This window comes from Myotis davidii, unplaced genomic scaffold (genome assembly GCF_000327345.1).
Source record: "Myotis davidii unplaced genomic scaffold, ASM32734v1 scaffold147, whole genome shotgun sequence".
NCBI lineage: Eukaryota > Metazoa > Chordata > Mammalia > Chiroptera > Vespertilionidae > Myotis > Myotis davidii.
The window spans coordinates 1,254,697-1,273,265 of record NW_006383010.1 but is presented as its reverse complement, the minus strand read 5'-3'; the positions used below and the strand labels follow the sequence as shown (position 1 = coordinate 1,273,265).

Below are 18,569 nucleotides of genomic sequence, written 5' to 3'. Positions count from 1 at the left end.
TGTGTCAGCCATGCCCCCAACAACCCTCCCTTGCCAATCTGATCACCCCTACCTGCCTCTGCCTTGGCCCCCACCACCATGGCTTTATCCGGAAGGAAGTTGGACGGTAGGAAGATGTCCGGTCTCCCGGTCTAATTAGCATATTACCCTTTTATTAGTATAGATGCCTCAGCCCAACTCTGCCTAGTTGGCTTTTCTACCACAGCAATGGAATGGATTCCCTCCAGCAGTCAATTAACTTCCTCTAGGATTTACTAATTCTTTTTGGTCCCCGTTGTACAGAAATATTTCCTTCACCATTTCTGCAATGCCAGGTCATAGTCCCAAACCTTCTAGGAATCATATTTTTTAAAGAATATTTTTTCTTGAAATTGTTTCTTAGGATCAGGTCCTTATAAAAAGGATTATGAGGCAATTTGGATATATTACCAAAAGGAGCCTTTGTGTGTTGGCCCATAAATTGTAGAGGAAGGCCCTTTCTCTTCCTTGATGATTTGGCAGGAAAGCTTCTGGAACTGGAATCTTCAGCTGCTGGAGTACTCATACAATTATTTTCACCTCAAAACAGCTATCACTGAAACATGAGTAAAAATTCAGATAAGTATAAAAGTCCCAAAACATGCAAATTAGTTACTAGTATGTGGATATTAACTTCTGGTAACATGAACGTAGACACAGCACCATTAGTGGTGAATTCTGTGTAAGTTAGACAGGCTCAGGCAAGGCTTGCTAGACTCTCATGTTTCTCTGTTGGTTGATTAGGCCAGAAACCGAATGAAATACCTACTTTATTCATGAATGGGATAGGCAGGGTCTCAGATTTGGTGTTTTGACATTTTTGAAAACAGATCCTAAAACACTGATATCCTCTTATTTAAAGCACATGATCAGCGGAATCCAAGACCTGCAGCTTGGATTGGCGAACTTGAAGATTAAAATGATCTTAATATCCTGATACCCTAGTAACTTATTCTAAGTAAAACAGAATTTACCAAACTGCTCAGAGCACATGCTGAACTGCCTCACAAGGTGGACTGATTTTATTTCTCTGACTCCCCTGGAGAAGTTCCAAGTATCTGTATGTAAAGGTTCTGGCTCCTACAATCCAACTTACTGTTCTGAGATCAAGCACTCTCCTTTTATTTACACCGTGTAGTGATTCTACTGAAATTACTGCACAGAAAGGCGGCCAGTTCTATTTTTAAGGGTAATGCTAGCCTGATGAAGGAGAAAATGAGATTCTTTTCTGTCCCTTCTCAAGTATGATAAATTTATGGAAACTTAAGCAGGTAGCACCCAGGAATAAAGCAGACATTTCACCTCATGGCATTAAGAAGAGAACTAAATTATTCACTGCTTTTAGTAATTTGGAAATGGTCCTCTTGATCATTTTATTTTTTTATTTATTGATTTTAGAGAGACAGAGGAAGTGAGACAGAGACAGAAACATCAATTTGTCGTTCCACTTATTTATGCATTCATTGGTTGATTCTTGTATGTGCCTGACTGGAGATCAAACCCTCAACCTTGGCATACCAACTGAGCTATTGGGCCAGGGCCTTTAAATCATTTTAGATAGTAGAGTGTGTTATAGGGTAGGGAGGAAATTTTCAGGTATGATTTCTTAAAAATTGTTGGCAACTTCTGGTCTTTCTACCTTTTCTAGGAAGGAATGAAATATTGGCCAGTTTATGCCCTCAAGTTTTTGGGATGTATCTAGTAAAGCTTGCTGTGGCCATGGTACTGGCTGGTGGGATTCAAAGGACTGATGCTACAGGAACACGAGTCAGAGGTTAGTACCTATTTAAAACTTTTGAAAAGTTGTAACACATATAAGGAGAGAAACGAGAATTTGTTTTTCTTGAATAAAAATTGCTTTTTGAGCTTTACTTTGCAAATGTAGTCTTTAAAGCTGACAGTTGTCTGGCTAATACTTAGCCCAACATCTGTATATCAATAGCTACTTTCTAGAATTACAAAAACTAAAAGAAATCATAAATTTTTCAATGAGTAAGTTTTGCTCTAACCTCTCAGGGTTTCACAAAATAAAATCTTCACATTTCTATTTCTGTCTGTGTTTTTCATCAGATCCACCATCTTCTTTAAGAGGGAAAGATTAGAGTCCAGCCAGTGTGGTTCAGTGGTTGAGCTTCGACCTATGAACCAGAAGGTTCTGATTCGATTTCTTGTCAGGGCATATTCCTGGGTTGTGTGCTCGATCCCCAGTAGGGAGCATGTAAGAGGCAGCCTATCAATGATTTTCATCAGTGATGTTTCTCTCTCTTCCTCTCTGAAATAAAAATATATATTTTTTTAAAAATTTGTTTAAAAAGAGGAAAAGATTAGAAATAGTGCTTTTTAATGTCACCAAGTCAGCGTCCCTCCATCTGTGACTGTCAGTGTGCTTCTCTCAGACTACTGCTCTCAGTCATCTGCCTGCTGATTCCCCTTCTGCCAATGGGTTGCAAATGTGCCATCTGCCATTTGGTGCTGCTGTAGGTCACACATTCAGGCAAAGATTACTCTATGTATGTAATTATGTCCAAGTGGCAGAAAAGCTCTTTTGCTGCTAACACACTTAACTGACCTGAATCTGGACAAAGTAGGTTTATTATGGTCTTTGTATAGGGCATATGAGAGTCCTAATAACCAAAGACTAGATCAAAAGACTCCAAATACATTAATGTCAATCAGGCGGTGAGTAGGTACCCTAAAACCATGTACTGCAGTATAGAATAGTAAATGTCATAAGGTTTATGTGTATGGTATGTTTTGATAACCCACTGTTTGCAAGGCACTCTGCTAAATGTTGTACCTAAATAGGAGTTTCTTATTAATACATTTAGAAAGTACTTAAATAAAATTTGTTTGATCAGTGATATAATACAGCCACAGGATATTCATGCTCATTTGTGTTACATTTGAAAGAGTACTTTAAGATAGATATTTCATTAAACTAAAAATTTTTTTAAATGAAATGATTTTCACTTAACTGTTGAAATCGTAAATATTTATAAAGCACTTATTAAAGTCCCACATTTTCAGTATTTATTTTATTTAAATTCTTTATTGTTTTAAAGTATTACATGTCTCCTTTTCCCCCCATTGACCTCTCCCAGCTGCTCCCACTGCCCCCCACCCCCCCCCAAGAATTTGGTATTTATTTTTTATTTATTTTTTAAAATTCTCACCCAAGGATATTTTTCCCATTGATTTTCAGACAGAAGGGAATTGAAGGGAAGGAGGAGGAGGGAGAGAGAGAAACATTGATGTGAGATAGACACATTGATTGGTTGCCTCCTGCACATGCCCTGACTGGGGCGGAAACAAACCTTCAACCTAGATAAGTGCCCTTGACCAGGAAACAGGAATCAAACCTGTGACCCTTTGGTTCAAAGCTCTAACCACTGAGATAAACTGGCCAAGGTAAAAGTTCCACTTTTTCAAAGTGCTCAAATGAAAATATAATAAATAAAATCAGAAACTTTATAAGCCAAATTTAAAAAAAACAGTAAACATAGGCCTGGACATCTAGAAATAACACAAAGTCTGTTAAGAAAATTTTATTTTAAATGTCACCTTCAGAAATCATTTAAAGATTGTTATGATGACAGTTAACTTTGCTAAAGATATTTTAGTTAAATCTTTTCTCAGATGACCAAGCATACAACAAAAGCATTATCTATATATATAAAAGCCCAGCAACTGGAACGGTGGAATGACCAGAACGACCAGTGGCTGTGACACACACTGCAGCAGCCAATCACCTTGATCCAGGCTCCGATTGGGCCCGCCCCCCTGGCTGGCCCCACCCCCGATCCCCCCCCCACACCCGGATCGGGGCCGGCTGGCCATGGGGCGGCCACTCAGCCAAGCCCCACCCGTGCACGAATTCATGCACCGGGCCTCTAGTATAAATTATACATTGTGTTGACAATCCAAGTGGGCCATTTCCGTTTTGATTAATTATTCTTTTTCATAGAAATTTAAAACTTGACATTTACTTTTTTCTAGGTGAATCTCATCTTTTATTGGTTGGGGATCCTGGCACAGGGAAATCTCAATTCCTTAAATATGCAGCAAAGATTACACCAAGATCTGTGCTTACCACAGGAATTGGATCTACTAGTGCAGGTATTTTACATAACAATTTCATTTAATGTCACTACAGAAACTGATACAATGTTTTTTTTCTTATTAAAAAGTACCTACAATATGCTAAATTTCAAGCTAATTTCTGAGTTACTGCCAAAAATGGAAGGAAATATGTAGCATTTCTTTTGTAGCTCTTAAGAAAATATTTTAAAGGCTCCACCATCACTTATTTTCCAAAAACTTATTCTATACATCTTTTTGCATCTTAGTTTTGAATGATGCTATTCACTTTTCTCATAATCTAGTGATTATCTTCATACATACTTATGCATGAAAAAGTATGTATTAGCTGGCATTGTTCGAGGACCCAGTGAGCAGAACAATGAAATAAATAGGAGGGTAAAAATTTCACTTTACATAGATAGATCATGTTGCGCTTAAGGCATTTTTATGCTCATAGATCTCACGGGCAATGGAAGCTCCTGTGGAAAATTCTTAGGTAGAAAATGTCTTAATATGTGAAAAGTGTCTTTTTATCATTGCATTGTGCCGCTTTATTCACACATTCTAATGATTCTTCAACAATGCATTTAAAAGCCTTTGCAGATAGGATATCAAGATTTAATTACCAAGTGACTTTAGGAAAAATTTATTTTAAAAGACATGTTTGATGCCATTTTGTATTTTTACTCCATTTTGACTGGGGAAATATTTCTTTTGTTCTTCTGTAATGGGCCTTTGATTTTACACATTTTATAAATGTCATTTATTACTTGTCAGGGGAGCCTAACCCTGTGCTCAGATTGCTTATGAGAAATGTATATTTTAAAGTTACCATAAAGCAGCAAATCTCCATTAATGGTCCTACATAATGAGAGCTCCATTCTAAGGAGCTGAACAAAGCATGCTCATCCGATTTCTGAATGTTTTCTCAGCTCAGATGATGCCCTCATTCCCTCCAACCTCCCCTTCGGTCTCTTCTGTAGCATATTGTTTTTTATTTATCTTCCCAGGACACAGCTATTTACTATGATCAAAAAAGGGAAAAAACAGTTCCAAACCTTCTAGTCATAATTCATATAGTGTCTGTAAATGAGGCTAAATGGGGGGGAAAAACTAGTTTCTCAGTTCCTAATGTTTGAATTCTAAATTTTTCTACTTTAATTTTAATATTTAAAATTATCTTATAGAACCATATTTTTTTAAAAAAATATACTTTTATTTATTTCAAAGAGGAAGGGAGAGGGAGAGAATCATTGATCGGGTGCCTCCTGCAGGCCCACAGTGGGATCAAGCCCGCAACCCAGGCATGTGCCCTTGACACAAATCGAACCTGGGACCCTTCAGTCCACAGGCTGACACTCTATCCATTGAGCCAAACTGGCTAGGGCATAGACCCATAATTTTTAATAATAGTTTTAAAGTCTCAAACTTCTGTGAAAATTGGCTGTCCATTTACAATAAAAAGACGTAACCCTCAGTTGTCAATACAAACCAGTATTATAATTTATCAGAATAAAAACTCAGCAGTGTGGCTCGGTTGGGCATCATCCTGTGCACCGAAAGGTTGCTTGTTGGATTCCTGGTTGCAGGCTCAAAGCCCAGTAGGGGGCACGTAGGAGGCAGCTGATCTATGTTTCTCTCCCTCCCTCTCCCTCTCTCTCTCAAAATCAATTTTAAAAAAACTAAAACACACCTTAGCAGTGAACTATAATTGGTAATCTGGCTTATATATGCTTTATTTCTAATAAGCACATATCTTGCCCGTTATATTAATCACTGAGCTCTTTGTTGGAAAATACTACTTTCATTTTTATTTTAATACTTTTAACATTTTATTTTCATTGCAATTAGACAAAAATAAAATTTTTCTTTATAGTTTTGACAGTAGGATGTGTTTTATTTTTATAGTCTATGGACTAGTGGATAGTATTTTAATAATCTGGTATATTAAATTTCAAACTTTAACATTTAGCAAAATTTTGCTTCACAAATTCACTTTTAGAATGACAGGAAATATGTACAACTTATATTCCATATTCAGACAAATGCCCTTTCCTCTTCCTCAAAATAAAAGCTTTAAAGTGTAGTATAGTATAAAAGTTTCCGATATGAAGGCACTGCATAACTCTGCATCATATGGCTGATGTCTTGCTTAGCAGCAAGAGCAACGAGAATATTCTACACTTAAGTTAATGGAGCATAAGAAACTTTTTGAAGAAGGACCTAGCTCTTAACAAAGAAAAAACCTTTTGGCCCATTTAGTTTATGAATTCCTTTCCAAGACTGCTTTTAAAAAAACTTATCTGGAAAAGCTATCAAGAATATGTCAGTCTTATTCTGCATGAGTGTTGGGGATAATGGAAAGAGTACTACCTGTGTGAAGATATATACATTTCCAAAATAATAACTTACCTGTTAGGGTAAAGCTAAATATACTGCCCCAAATCCAGTTTTTATATAAATGCTAACAACAGATGATCTATGAAACAGTTTTAAAGAGTTAAGTTTATAATATTATTATAAATCTAATGAATAGATCTAAGTCATTATATTCTCCTGTTTTTAAACTGAGGGAGTTTGTATTTGCTCTTGACATGTTGATTGCACTGGGTAATGATGTATGTGATTCATTAAGTGTTCTGATGTCCTAAACTCTCATAAAAACAAAAACCATAGCCAGAGGACTTTAAAAGAATTAAATAATGGAAATTCACTCCTTAAATTAAACCAAACTATGTTATTACAGGAAGAAACATTTTAGTTGAAGTGAACTTTGTTCTTTTGAAGGTCAGTAAAATAGTGGTCCAAAGATTATTGTCCAAGAGGCTAAGACATCTTTACAACCTGGTCCAGTAATTCTTATTTCTTTATAAGTGCTTTAATTACATATAGAGAAGAAAATAATATATATGATTTAATCAGATTAGTTTCAGAACAAATAAAATAACACATTAGAGAAAAATTACTTAAAAATAGTTGTATTTATATTCCACAATTTGCTCAAATACTGGTTTTCTTATAAACTTTCTACAGGATGGTTTTTAAACAAATTCTTCACATTGTGTCTTAGTGAGTATGACTTACAGAATTTCAGGGAAATAGTTCTGTGTTTTAATAGCTTAATTTGTACTAAAGAGATGGGAGGTGGTCACACGCAGTCCATGTGGGATTCTAACATAACATTTAGTGAGTTTTCTGACGTGGACCATCCCTTTGATGCTGAAGGTAAAGCATCTGTTGAAAGAAGTGACTGTAGGTTTGGATTACTGCTCTCTGCATCTTCCAGTTTTTCTGTGTTATCTTCCCAGTTAATGTGGAATCTTGTGACTCTGGGATTAGATGCCAAAATGTTCCTTTGAAGCTATAGGAAGAAGAAAATATATAAATTGTAAACATGAAGAAAGTTAGATCACCATATACAAACAGGAGCTTGATAGAATGGTTCTTTATATTAATACTCCACAAGGGCTAAGTTCATATACATACAAATGTGTAAGTCAAAGCACCTAAAACATAACTAATAAAGAAGAACTAGGGCTGCTGCAAAGAAACTATTTAGCCTAATGAAAATAAGAATTCATACTTATACTATCCAAGAAAATACCCAAGTCCTCAATACTTTTGGTTTTAAAAGGTGAACGTTTCAGAGGATGCTTTCTAGAGAGATATGGTGTCTCTTCAGTAATATTTCAAAGAGAATGAAAAATTCCCTCAAATATAACCTCTTGTTATTAGTGGCTTCCTACCTTTTAATTGTTATGGCTCATTCTTAAAAACAGTGTTCTAGCCCTGGCTGGTGTGGCTCGGTTGGTTGGTGCACTGTTCCATACACTGAGAGGTTGTAGGTTCAATTCCTAGTCAGGGCACAAACCTAGGTTGCAGGTTCAGTCCCTGGTTGGGGTGTGTATGGGAGGCAGCCAATTGATGTTTCTCTCTCACACCAAGGTTTCTTTCTCTCTCCCTCCCTCCCTCCCATCCTCTCTCTAAAGTCAATGAACATATTCTTGGGTGAGGATTAAAAAAAACAAAACCCCAACATTCTAATTTCTTCCTTTTTTTTATATACAAGGTGCCGTGCCATACAGGTAACTAAAAAATTGGATCAACAATGGAAGGCCCTACACCAGGATAAAAAAACATTCTAGCCTTATTACTTTCTACTTATGTAAATTTTCTTACATGGTAGTGTTGTATTCAATCTCAAAAATCACTAGTCACTAAACTGTTACAGTTCCCAATGGAATCATAAAGTACTAATTATTTTTGAGAATACTGAATCATTGATTTCAACTTTTCACTCAGAAGCTAAGCTGCTTTCTCTCACTAAAAATATTTAATACCTTTAATTTAAACTTGTAAGAGTAGCAGATAAAACAAGGCATATAAATGTTCTGAGAACAGTGTTGATATGAAAAACAAACATAAAACTCCCTCCTGCAATTTTGAGAAGAGTTATAGTCAAAACTATTATTGTATAATCGGTACAACAAACATGAATTTGAATCTCCTAAGGATTAAAATGAATAGAATTATGATGTATGGGAAATGCCATATAGAAAGTCATAAACAAAGGTCTGTTTTTCACAGGAGGCATTTTCAATTTCTGAAACCAGAGACTCAAGGTGCCTGACCAACAGTACTTATGACTCATCTGGAGAGAGTCTGAGGTCATCCATGGTAATGGAACCATGATTAGTTTTCCAATTGGCACAAGGACCTCAAATTGACCACTTTCATGGTACACCGTGAAATGGCAATTGCGTAAAAAACTGTAAAAAGGAACAGTCAGAACATTACCTTAGAAAAGTCTGGTTTTACCGGTGGATTTTCCCTTAATTCTCTCTCGGTATATTCATTATTTACATAATAGCCAACTCTAATAAATTCTTGACCTCGATAGGTGCATGTAATTAGCACAACTGTTACACCTACGGCATCTGCATCTGGAATGAGTCCTGGATTAGGTGCATCAGCCTAGAATAATTTTAAAAGAAAAGAAACACATATCACAAAAGGCTGTTAACTACAAGGAAGACTAGAATTTTGGTTACTTTGAACACCATCAGTTGAGGGCATCATATTGGGGCAGACAAATGCTCATTTTTGAGACTGACGTATAGCCAGGAAATATAGTTCACATGTTTCTCCACTGTATACCCAAGTACCCTGGGTGCTTGAAAGCATCACTACTTCAGAGTAAAATAAATCTGGCTACAGCATGTTGTCGTTTATGAGGTTTATGCAATATTCAATTATAAAACCTTTCATAAAATATAATACACAATCAATAGTTTTATTTATTGCAACCTTTTCCAGTCATAATTTTCAGACCTAAATTAGCCTGTCATTTGCACTGTTGCCAGCATTGGTTACCTAAGCTCAGTTCTAGTCCTATTCCTTCACCAGGTTTTAACACTTCAGATGATTACCCCCATTTCTAAGATAAAAATCTCAGTTAACTTCACCTGTAAGGCCCTTCACAATTTGTCTCCAACCCCCATCTCCATTCACATTCCTTTTAACTCAGCAGTTCTCAACCTGTGGGTCGAGACCCCTTTGGTGGTCAAACGACCCTTTCACAGGGGTCGCCTAAGACCCTGCCCTAGACCGTCCCCTAGCCTCCCCTATCCCCCAGTGTCTTATGTCCATTGGTTATGCTTATATGCATGCATACAAGTCCTTTGGTTGATCTCTTACCCCCCTACCTCCTGCCCCTCAACCCTCCCCAGCCTTCCCGCTGCAGTTTGACAATCTACACAGGTTCTTTAAAATAGAGTGATCTTTCATGCCTCTGCCTTGCATACACTGTCCCTTTGGCCTGAAATGTTCTTGCCTAATAGTCTGAAAAATTCATCATTTAAAGTTTGCATCAAATGTATTCTTCTTAGCTCAAAAGTTAGAATAGCAATCTTTTTTATGCACTCATATTATTTGACATACTAGCAATGTCTAACAACCCAAATACATTTACCCTTCAATCTTGCCTGTCATTCTAAGTTTTATCTTGGGCAGGAGTCCCATCCAGTTCATCTATAATAATAAAAGCATAATATGCTAATTAGACCAGACATCCTTCTGGATAAAGCCAGGGCTGCAAGGGAAGCCTGGGTCCCAGGTGCCTACCGGCGGCCGGGGGGAACCCCAGGTCCTGGAGGGAAGCCGGTGCCGGCATCCAGGGGAAAGAAGCCTACTCTTGCACAAATTTCGTGCATCAGGCCTCTAGTCTTTATATATAATCTCATGTCTGGCACAGCTCTGAGCACACACTGTGTACTTAGTATTTTGAAATTCGTTCATAACTCAGTTCCTGCCCTGAAGTGGTTTATGATCTCGTTGGAGACACCAGAATGGGGACAGAGAGAGAGTCTGTCCTGAGAATATGCTGTTTATCTTAGAAATCCTGAGCATCCCTCCAGGGAGGTGTTCTGTTACTTGCGGGGTCCCCAAAGAGTTCCCCATGTACCTGGGAGTGGGGAGAGATAAGAAACAGAGAGGTAGTTTAGCAGAGCGATGGAGACTTCCCACATAGTGCTTCACATCCTTCAGCAAATTGGTTCTAGGCATATTTGTGTTCTAAAATTTGTTTGCCAAAGGATTCAGCTTGGGCAAATTTAAGTAGAAAAACCTGTAAACCTCTCGATCATTTAGGATGGAGAAGTCACAGGATGGAGAAGTGAGAGGCAAAATAGGACAGATCAGGAGAATACTATGGCAGTTTGTTTGAAGCACAAAACCAAACCTGTATTTCAGTCCCTTTCTGCTGATAATGGTACATTTTGTAAAACTTACGGGCTGAACATATGATCTAAATCACATGTGCTTCCTCTGTTGCTTTTTGTCAGTGTGCACTGTTACCAAGGTAAAACCAGTGGAAAACCACTAAGAAGCAAATATTTTTAATTTTTTTCTCCAGCACTCTAAGCCAACAGCTTAGGAATGTTCTTAACAACAAATACACAGGACATATTTTTAAGGATTTGTTTAAAAAACAAGGGATTTCTTTACAACTTTTTATAGTGGCATAAAAAGGTGCATATATCACTCACTGCATCTCTAAGTTTCTTTACTATATCGTAAATTATCAGTAAAGGACAGGTTCTCCAGGTTTGTGGGTCAAAGCACATACTACTTCTTTATATAACAATTTCAAGAAGCTAAAAGAGTGAAATTTTAGTTCTAAACATAGAACAGGGCACTATTTGTCAGTGATTGTACTTGACTGCTTCATTCCTCGTTTAATCCTCAAAACATTCTTATGAGGTGGGATATTCACCACATTTTATAGGTGACTAATGGAGGTTAGGGAGCCTGTGAAGACATATATCCTATAATATAAAGATGTAATATGCAAATGGTTATTAGTCCATGAAGCATAATGACCGACCGCATAACGACTGGATCACGGATAAGCAGGAGGGTGGGGCAGCGAGCTACAGGTGGGCGGTAGAGAGCTACAGGAAGGGGCAGGGCAGCAAGCTATGAGGGGGGTGGACGGGGCAGCGAGCTACTGGTGCACGGATTCGTGGGCAGGGCTACTAGTGTGCATAACAAGCACTGAAGTGGGATTTGAACGAGATCTATAACTGCAGTGCTTCCCCTACACACTCATTCTCTGGTACCCATGTCTTTCACCAAGGTTATGCACTCCACAATCTGGGAGCACTTTAATATATTTGAGCTTTTAAACCACTTGTTTAGGTACAGTAAATTATTTGCTGCTTTTTAATAAAAAGCACGCTGGCTAGGAGACCAAGAATTGGAATTCCCTGTTTAGGAGAGGGGAGGGAAAGATAGCAGCTCTAAAGATGCCATAGGTTTGAGTTAGTCTTGGCCCATATCTCATGGGATTATCTGAGTAGCAGTATTCATTTAAATTGGTCTCATCTGTGAAGTGAAAAAACAGGAGTCAGCAATAGGAAGAGTTTATTTTTTCTCTGGATGAAGTCTCTTCTGTGGGTTCTACTTAACTGATGGGACCCTGTTGTAGAAATTTAATAGTTTTGTAAAAACCTGTGGCTAGTTACTCTTTCAACTATTATAAGTATTTCTCTAATAAGTATGGATAATTGGAAAGTGACTGGATAGTTTTATACAGTTTAGCATGGATTAAAAGAACTGTTGAATACAGAAGACAATGCTGCAATCTTAGCCCAGATCTCAATACTGTCAGTGATATCTGAGAACATATTTTATATTAGAATTTCCCCTCACAGTCAGTAAACAGTGTAGCTTAATAACAGTAACCCTTTAGAAAATGTGTGGATTAGATACTTTAGTAAAACGAACTTCAATTCCAATGACCCAAGATCACACATCTCTCTTTCTACTAACATACCTTTTAACCTAGCTTCATTACTGATTATGCTGATATCAAGTTGTTGCTTTTTTAATATTTTCATCACTCCTAGTGGTTGAAACCATAAAGCTGCATATGACTGACTACACCAATAAGTAGTGTGCATCTTTAATCTCTGTTTGGGGCTGCTGGACAGCACCCCCCTGAAAGTCTGATACTAAGAGACTATTCACTGAAAAGCCCAAAATTAACCACCACGTGTAAAGTTACTGCATGCTGTGCAATCCCTGAAGTAAATATCACATTAACATCTCTCAGCAAACGAAATCAAGAGGCGGTGTTCCTGCATAACACAGAGACCTCCTAAAATGTGAGAGAAGTAGATAAAAAGCGAACGCAGCAGCAGCTGAGTGACTTAACCCACAAGGAAAGGGATGAGAACCATCTGATGTAGTCTGTTAAGAAACATATTTTACATACATATTTACCAAGAATGATCTTACCTGAAATACAAACATATGCCTTCCCGCAGGAACGGGGCCCACTAAAACAGAGTCTAAAACTTGATCGTATTCTTCACTTTCTGCAGAGCCCACATAGATAATTTTCCATTCCAGGTCTAGGGTTAAAACCAAAACATTATTTCATATTCAGTGATTATATTACAATATGACATCAAAAACCCTTTTAATGTCCACTTAGCCATTTACTGGCTGCTGAGATTGGCTTTTCATAGCAGAAAATCCAGGAAGGCACTAAACGGTTCCTTAAAAAATTCTTACATTTTGTACCAGTTTCTCAAAGTGCTCTTTTGGGAAACACTAGTACCTGGGCAGGTCTCCTCACGAAGAGGATGGCTCAAAACCTGGGAAATGCGTCAGCCTTGTCCTGAGGGTTCATAAAGCACGGCGGCAGAGGACGTGTCCGACATCCTTCAGTAAAACCAGCGACGTCAGTCCGGCAGCTCCCAAACGTATTTGGCTATGGAATCACCCCCTCCTCCATTCATGTCGTATTTTAACTTACTAACCACACTTTGGAAGGACTGCCCCCCCACGATGTTGCACAGATCCAAATCTCCGAGCTCCAAAATGGAAAGTCATTGGCCAACTTCCCAGTGGCTCAGAAGGGGTTTCAGCTCATAACTGTTACAGAACCAGAGTCAGGTTTCTTCTTCAACGCACCCCTTCCTGTCATACGTTCTTTAAATTGGGAAGGAGAAACCAAGGATCCTCTTGCCACTTGATACAAGAGTATAGAATAGATGGTGGGGAAAGGCATAAGGAAGAACAAGACACGCCGAAGTGCAACTATGGCATTCTGTGAAATTCAATCACTCAGATTTTATTGAACACCCTTCACAGTGTGCTCTGTGAGAACCCAGAGATGAGTAAAAAGACTGTTCTTGTGAAGGAGCTTCCTCTTTAGGGTCAGGGGAGGAGAGAGAAACCCATTTGAGACCTCCTGGGCCTCTCGGGGTTAGCAGTGTGGACTGCCTCTTGGATTCACTGCGCTAAGACTACACCAGCCCTCCCAGAGGAGGGTGTTGCTGGGTTACTTGTAGAGAATCTAGTTAGTGTCGCCGTGAGTTGCCATTTTTGTGTAATTGTAGGTATTTTCATTCCCTAAATAGATATCAGAAATAGTATAGGTACTACTTATTCATCCAGTATTTATAAACTACAATTTATTGAACTAAATGCTCCTTGTAGCTTATACTTTCTCTTATGAAGTCCGTAGTCATTTTCTGAGGACCTAATATGTCATTCATGGCTGTGTCCCAGGCTAGACCATTTTATTTCCTTCCAGCTTCTAGCACATTTTCAGATGCAGGACCCTCAACAGATCATCTATTTGTTAATAAGATTAAGTGAGGAAACAAACAATATGAATTACCTACTCAGAAGAAGCAACAAATACAAAGGCATAGGGTAGCAGCATGCTTGGCAAGAAAAAGCAAGACTGCTAAGGCAGGACCAGAATGAGCAAAGAGTAAAATTACCATGACATTGCGGGGTGAAGGGCGTCTCGGGGTTGTGCAAAGTTTAGAAGACCATTAAGAAGACTTGGCTTTTACAGTAAGAGGCAAGGGAAGCCATTGTAGGGTTTTGATTAGAGGAGTGGCTACCATGGGGGTGAGACACAGTCGCATTCTTGATAAATCTTAAAGATAGAGGCAGCAAGACTCACTGTGTGCGCGCGCGTGCTGTAGAGTGCATGCATAGGAGATAGGTGAGGGAACCAATCAGGCATTAATTTTAGACTTGTTCAGTGTGAGGTGTCTACTAGATATCTAAGTGGAGATAATGAATAGATCTGGTAAAAGTTTGGAAATTGTAAATAGGTAGGATTCCTAGGGAGTGAGCCTTGGGACTGTCCAAAAATGTCATGGAGATGAGGAAGACTCAGTAAAGTAGGTTACAAAACTAGTGGCCAATGAGGTAGTAACCCAAAAGCCAAGCGGCAGGACTGTTTTAAGGGTGTGAACCTATTAAACTAGCCAAGTGAGGATATGACTAGGAATTGTCAAGTGTAGATTTGCATACTTTGTTCATTTCATATGTATTTGTACCTCAAAATATAGAGCCCTTGGCCTCCTAATTGGTATAAGTTGGCATTTGTGTCTGACAGGAACACAGTCATGATTTATAAACCTTTTATAAAATACCCATTACATGCTGGGCACCTCACACCTGTTGTTTACACTTCAATAGCTTTATCATATGGATTTAATTATACCTATTATGCAAACAAGGAAGTTGAGGCTCTGAGAGGCCAATCTACCTAGACTCACAGTTAGTAAATCAAAGAATTAGAATCAGTTATGTCTCTGCAACTCCAAAGCCTGGGCTCTTTCCAAAAATTTAACTAGGAAGATAAATTCTTCCCTTTCTAGCCATGGGGAGATAATCTAGGCTGTAACTCAGGGTAACACCAATGCCTTGATATTTGTTTATGGGATGCTTGCTGTAACCACTGAGTTTGAAATGCTCAGTACTCATTTCTAAATTAGCATCAATTTTATTCTTAGAATTCTCAGAACTTAGATTTTATTCCCCTCTTCCTGTATTGGAAGCAGGGAAAGGCGCAGATGTTTTGCACAGGTTGAAGGCGTTTACTCACTTATTTTAAAAGTTAATTGATTGTTTCACGTACTTATGGTAATCCCAGACTGCAAGTATCTGTGTTGGGAGTGAGGGATTCACCAAGGGAATTTTCAACTACCGTATTTGCCGGCGTATAAGACGATTTTTTGGCCCTGAAAAATATGCCTCCAAGTGGGGGGTCGTCTTATACGCCAGGTACACTTCAGATAGACTGCCCATAGTGCTTGCCCCGTGCCATAGTGGCCTCCCGATGCCCGCCCACTTCATTCCACATACCGTTCAGGGATCAGCAGCGCTGCTGGGTGTATGCTCGGCTGTTATGCGATTTTGCTGTTATGCGATTTCACCACACTCGCAAAATCGCATACAGCCGACCATACACCCAGTATGATAGCACAAAATCGCGAATCGCGATACCATACTGGGTGTATGGTTGGCTGTGTGCGATTTTGCGAGTGTGGTAAATTCGGGTTAACGTATATTTCTTTCCATATGACTTGAAGATCATTTTTATGAAGAGGAGTTTGAAGGCTTTTAAGGTGAAACTGTCACGCCAGCAAACTTGCTAGGGACTTGCCCGGCACTTGCTCTCTCCCTCTATTTGTTATCTTACTTCTATCATTGACAGTCCCTCTAGGTTGTGGGCTGCTTGCCTGTGTTCCTGAGAAGCATCTACGGTACCAGTCTATAGAGTGTGTTTTCTTTAGTGAATTACCGGTATGTTTACCGGTAATAAACTTGCACTGTTTTATGTATATGTTTGATTACATACAGCCTTGTGACAGTTTTCCTGCATGTCATAAGCATTTGAATATAAATTAAAATGTTAAAATCAAATCTGATATTGTTTTACCTTTTATTTGGTGTGTGGAAGGTGTGCAGAAGAGGGGGTAGTCTTATACGGCGAGTATATAACAAACTCTGTATTTTGAGTGGAAATGTTAGGGGGTCGTCTTATACGCCCAGTCGTCTTATATGCCGGCAAATACGGTAATTGCACTACTTGGCAAGACTTGTTGTCTAGTGGAAAGTATTTAGTCTTGGATAATTTGAAAGTATGAAGCACTATGCTTTACTCTGGTACACTGTAAGTATTAAACTAACATGTAGCCGTTATTAGAAACAACTAAATTATTTTAAAATTAAATACTCTGCACTGCAGGTGTGGCTCAGTGGCTGAGCATCAACCCATGATCCAGGAGGTCCCAGTTCCATTCCCGTCAGGGCACATGCCGGGGTTGTGGGCTCCATCCCCAGTAGGGGGCGTGTAGGAGGCAGCCAAAGATTCTCTCTCATCATTGATGTTTCTATCTCTCTCTCTCTCCCTTCCTCTCTCTGAAATCAAGAAAAACATATTGTAAAAATAAATTAAAAAAAATAATAAATACAATTACTCCTCAAGGCTTTTTCTGAAACAAAGCTTTTAAAGGAACGTAAAACAATGAGGGGCTATTGACAAGTTAAAGTATCAAAAATGGTGGCCCATCTCTGGCTTGGGACTTGAGACAGAATTATAAAGTGAAAAGAAAAATTTTTTAAATAAAGAATTTCAATAGTATAAAAGTACGGAACCTATAAGAAGCCTTTGCCAAGTAAACTCGGTTTCCTTAATTCACACAACCTCTAGGTGGAGCACACAAGCATGGAACCTTTTTGAAAGATTCCTTTGCAGTTTTGGTATGACTCAGCTTAAACTCTTAAACAAAAAACTAAATAAATGCCGAGTCTAGGTATCATGGGAAGTGAAGTATACAAATGGAAGGTGTATTGTTAACATTGGTATGGTGAAAATTCTGAAGTGATTTAACTGAATAGATTCCAGTAAAAAATGGAACACAGTTCTGCCTCCATGAATGGCAGGCTTCAACCATCCAATGTCAAGGCCCTGGAACAACATCTTTAGTCATCTAACTTCCTTCAGAATTGTCTCCTAAAATGAAAGTTATCACTTGAGAAATAACCTGTAATCTGAAGAACTTCTAATGCCTAAACCACTATCGTATAAGTTGGAATGGACCAACCAATGGTTTCATTACATTCACCCATTTTTATATGCAATTGGCAATGGCAGTAAGATGGGAAAAATTACAGACTTGAATATTAAAAAAAATGGGGCTGGTAGCTGAAATGTTTATAGTATTACTATGGTAAAGTACTCAGATGGTTTCAAAATAGTAAGAACATTCTCCTTTAATTTTATTATCAATGGCCTATTTAGAAATTTAACAAGTTTCAAAATGTGCACTACATGTTATACATGTGCATATATGCTTTATAAATGTATTTAAACCGTATGGAAGAGCACAGATTAAAGTGTTAACTATGCTTATAGGAATGAAATGGGGAAGGCACTGAGTACAGCGGACTGTTACTTTGTAAGATGTTTTGAAAGTTTATTACAAAGAGTGCGTATTTTTATAATTTAAAAAATTAACACCCTAAAATATATTTTATAGATTAAAAACTAATTTAAGTTGAAAGTGCTTTATATGCTTTGATTAGTACAATAATATTAAATGCACTTTGTTAAATAGATTTGTTAAGTTCAAAGATGTGTGTCCCCCTATTTAAATTTTTAAATTACCATTGATGAAGTTAAACTTTTCCCCCTCAAATTTTGAAAATAAAGCGCCGGAGTATTTTAAGTAAATTCCCAACGATAAAACCTTGGCAAGTTTCAGCTTTCTAAATATTTATCACTGCACATATTAAGAATATTTATCTTTTTTATTACTTTATTACTTAGAAAAAATTGTCAAAATTTGTGCATTGCCATTATGACTTTACCTTTTACTTCCTAGCCCACTTTCATGTTTTATGTTCAGGGTGTTTGGATATCGAGTTATTTTCATTAGATTTCAACACGTTTTTGAATTAAACCTTTCAGACTACTTAGAAGCCAGTAGTGATTCAGTCCTGGCAGTTACTTAAGTATTTTTCTTATTTCTGCTCTTGGGTGAAATGTGACTCTCTAGCTGAGCAATGTCTTTCTTCCCGAGAGAGAAGACTTCAGTCGCTAGGAACGGAGTTCCGTTGGTCGGGGGAGCCCGTGCCCCAGGGCGCCGAGC

At 38.1% G+C, this 18,569-nt stretch overlaps 1 protein-coding gene across 3 annotated transcripts in view; it reads left to right on the top strand.

The window, feature by feature from the left end:
* The window catches only part of MCM9 (minichromosome maintenance 9 homologous recombination repair factor), a 78,605-nt gene that overhangs the window by 33,275 nt on the left and 26,761 nt on the right, over positions 1 to 18,569 (top strand). For 2 of the 3 annotated variants that reach the window (XM_015557801.1, XM_006778419.2), the window contains one exon: positions 4,015 to 4,134. The exons of the other annotated variant lie outside the window; for it this stretch is intronic. In XM_015557801.1, the coding sequence (XP_015413287.1) occupies positions 4,015 to 4,134 (120 nt within the window). The remainder of the gene's footprint in view (positions 1 to 4,014; positions 4,135 to 18,569) is intronic. 3 annotated transcript variants of the gene reach the window in all.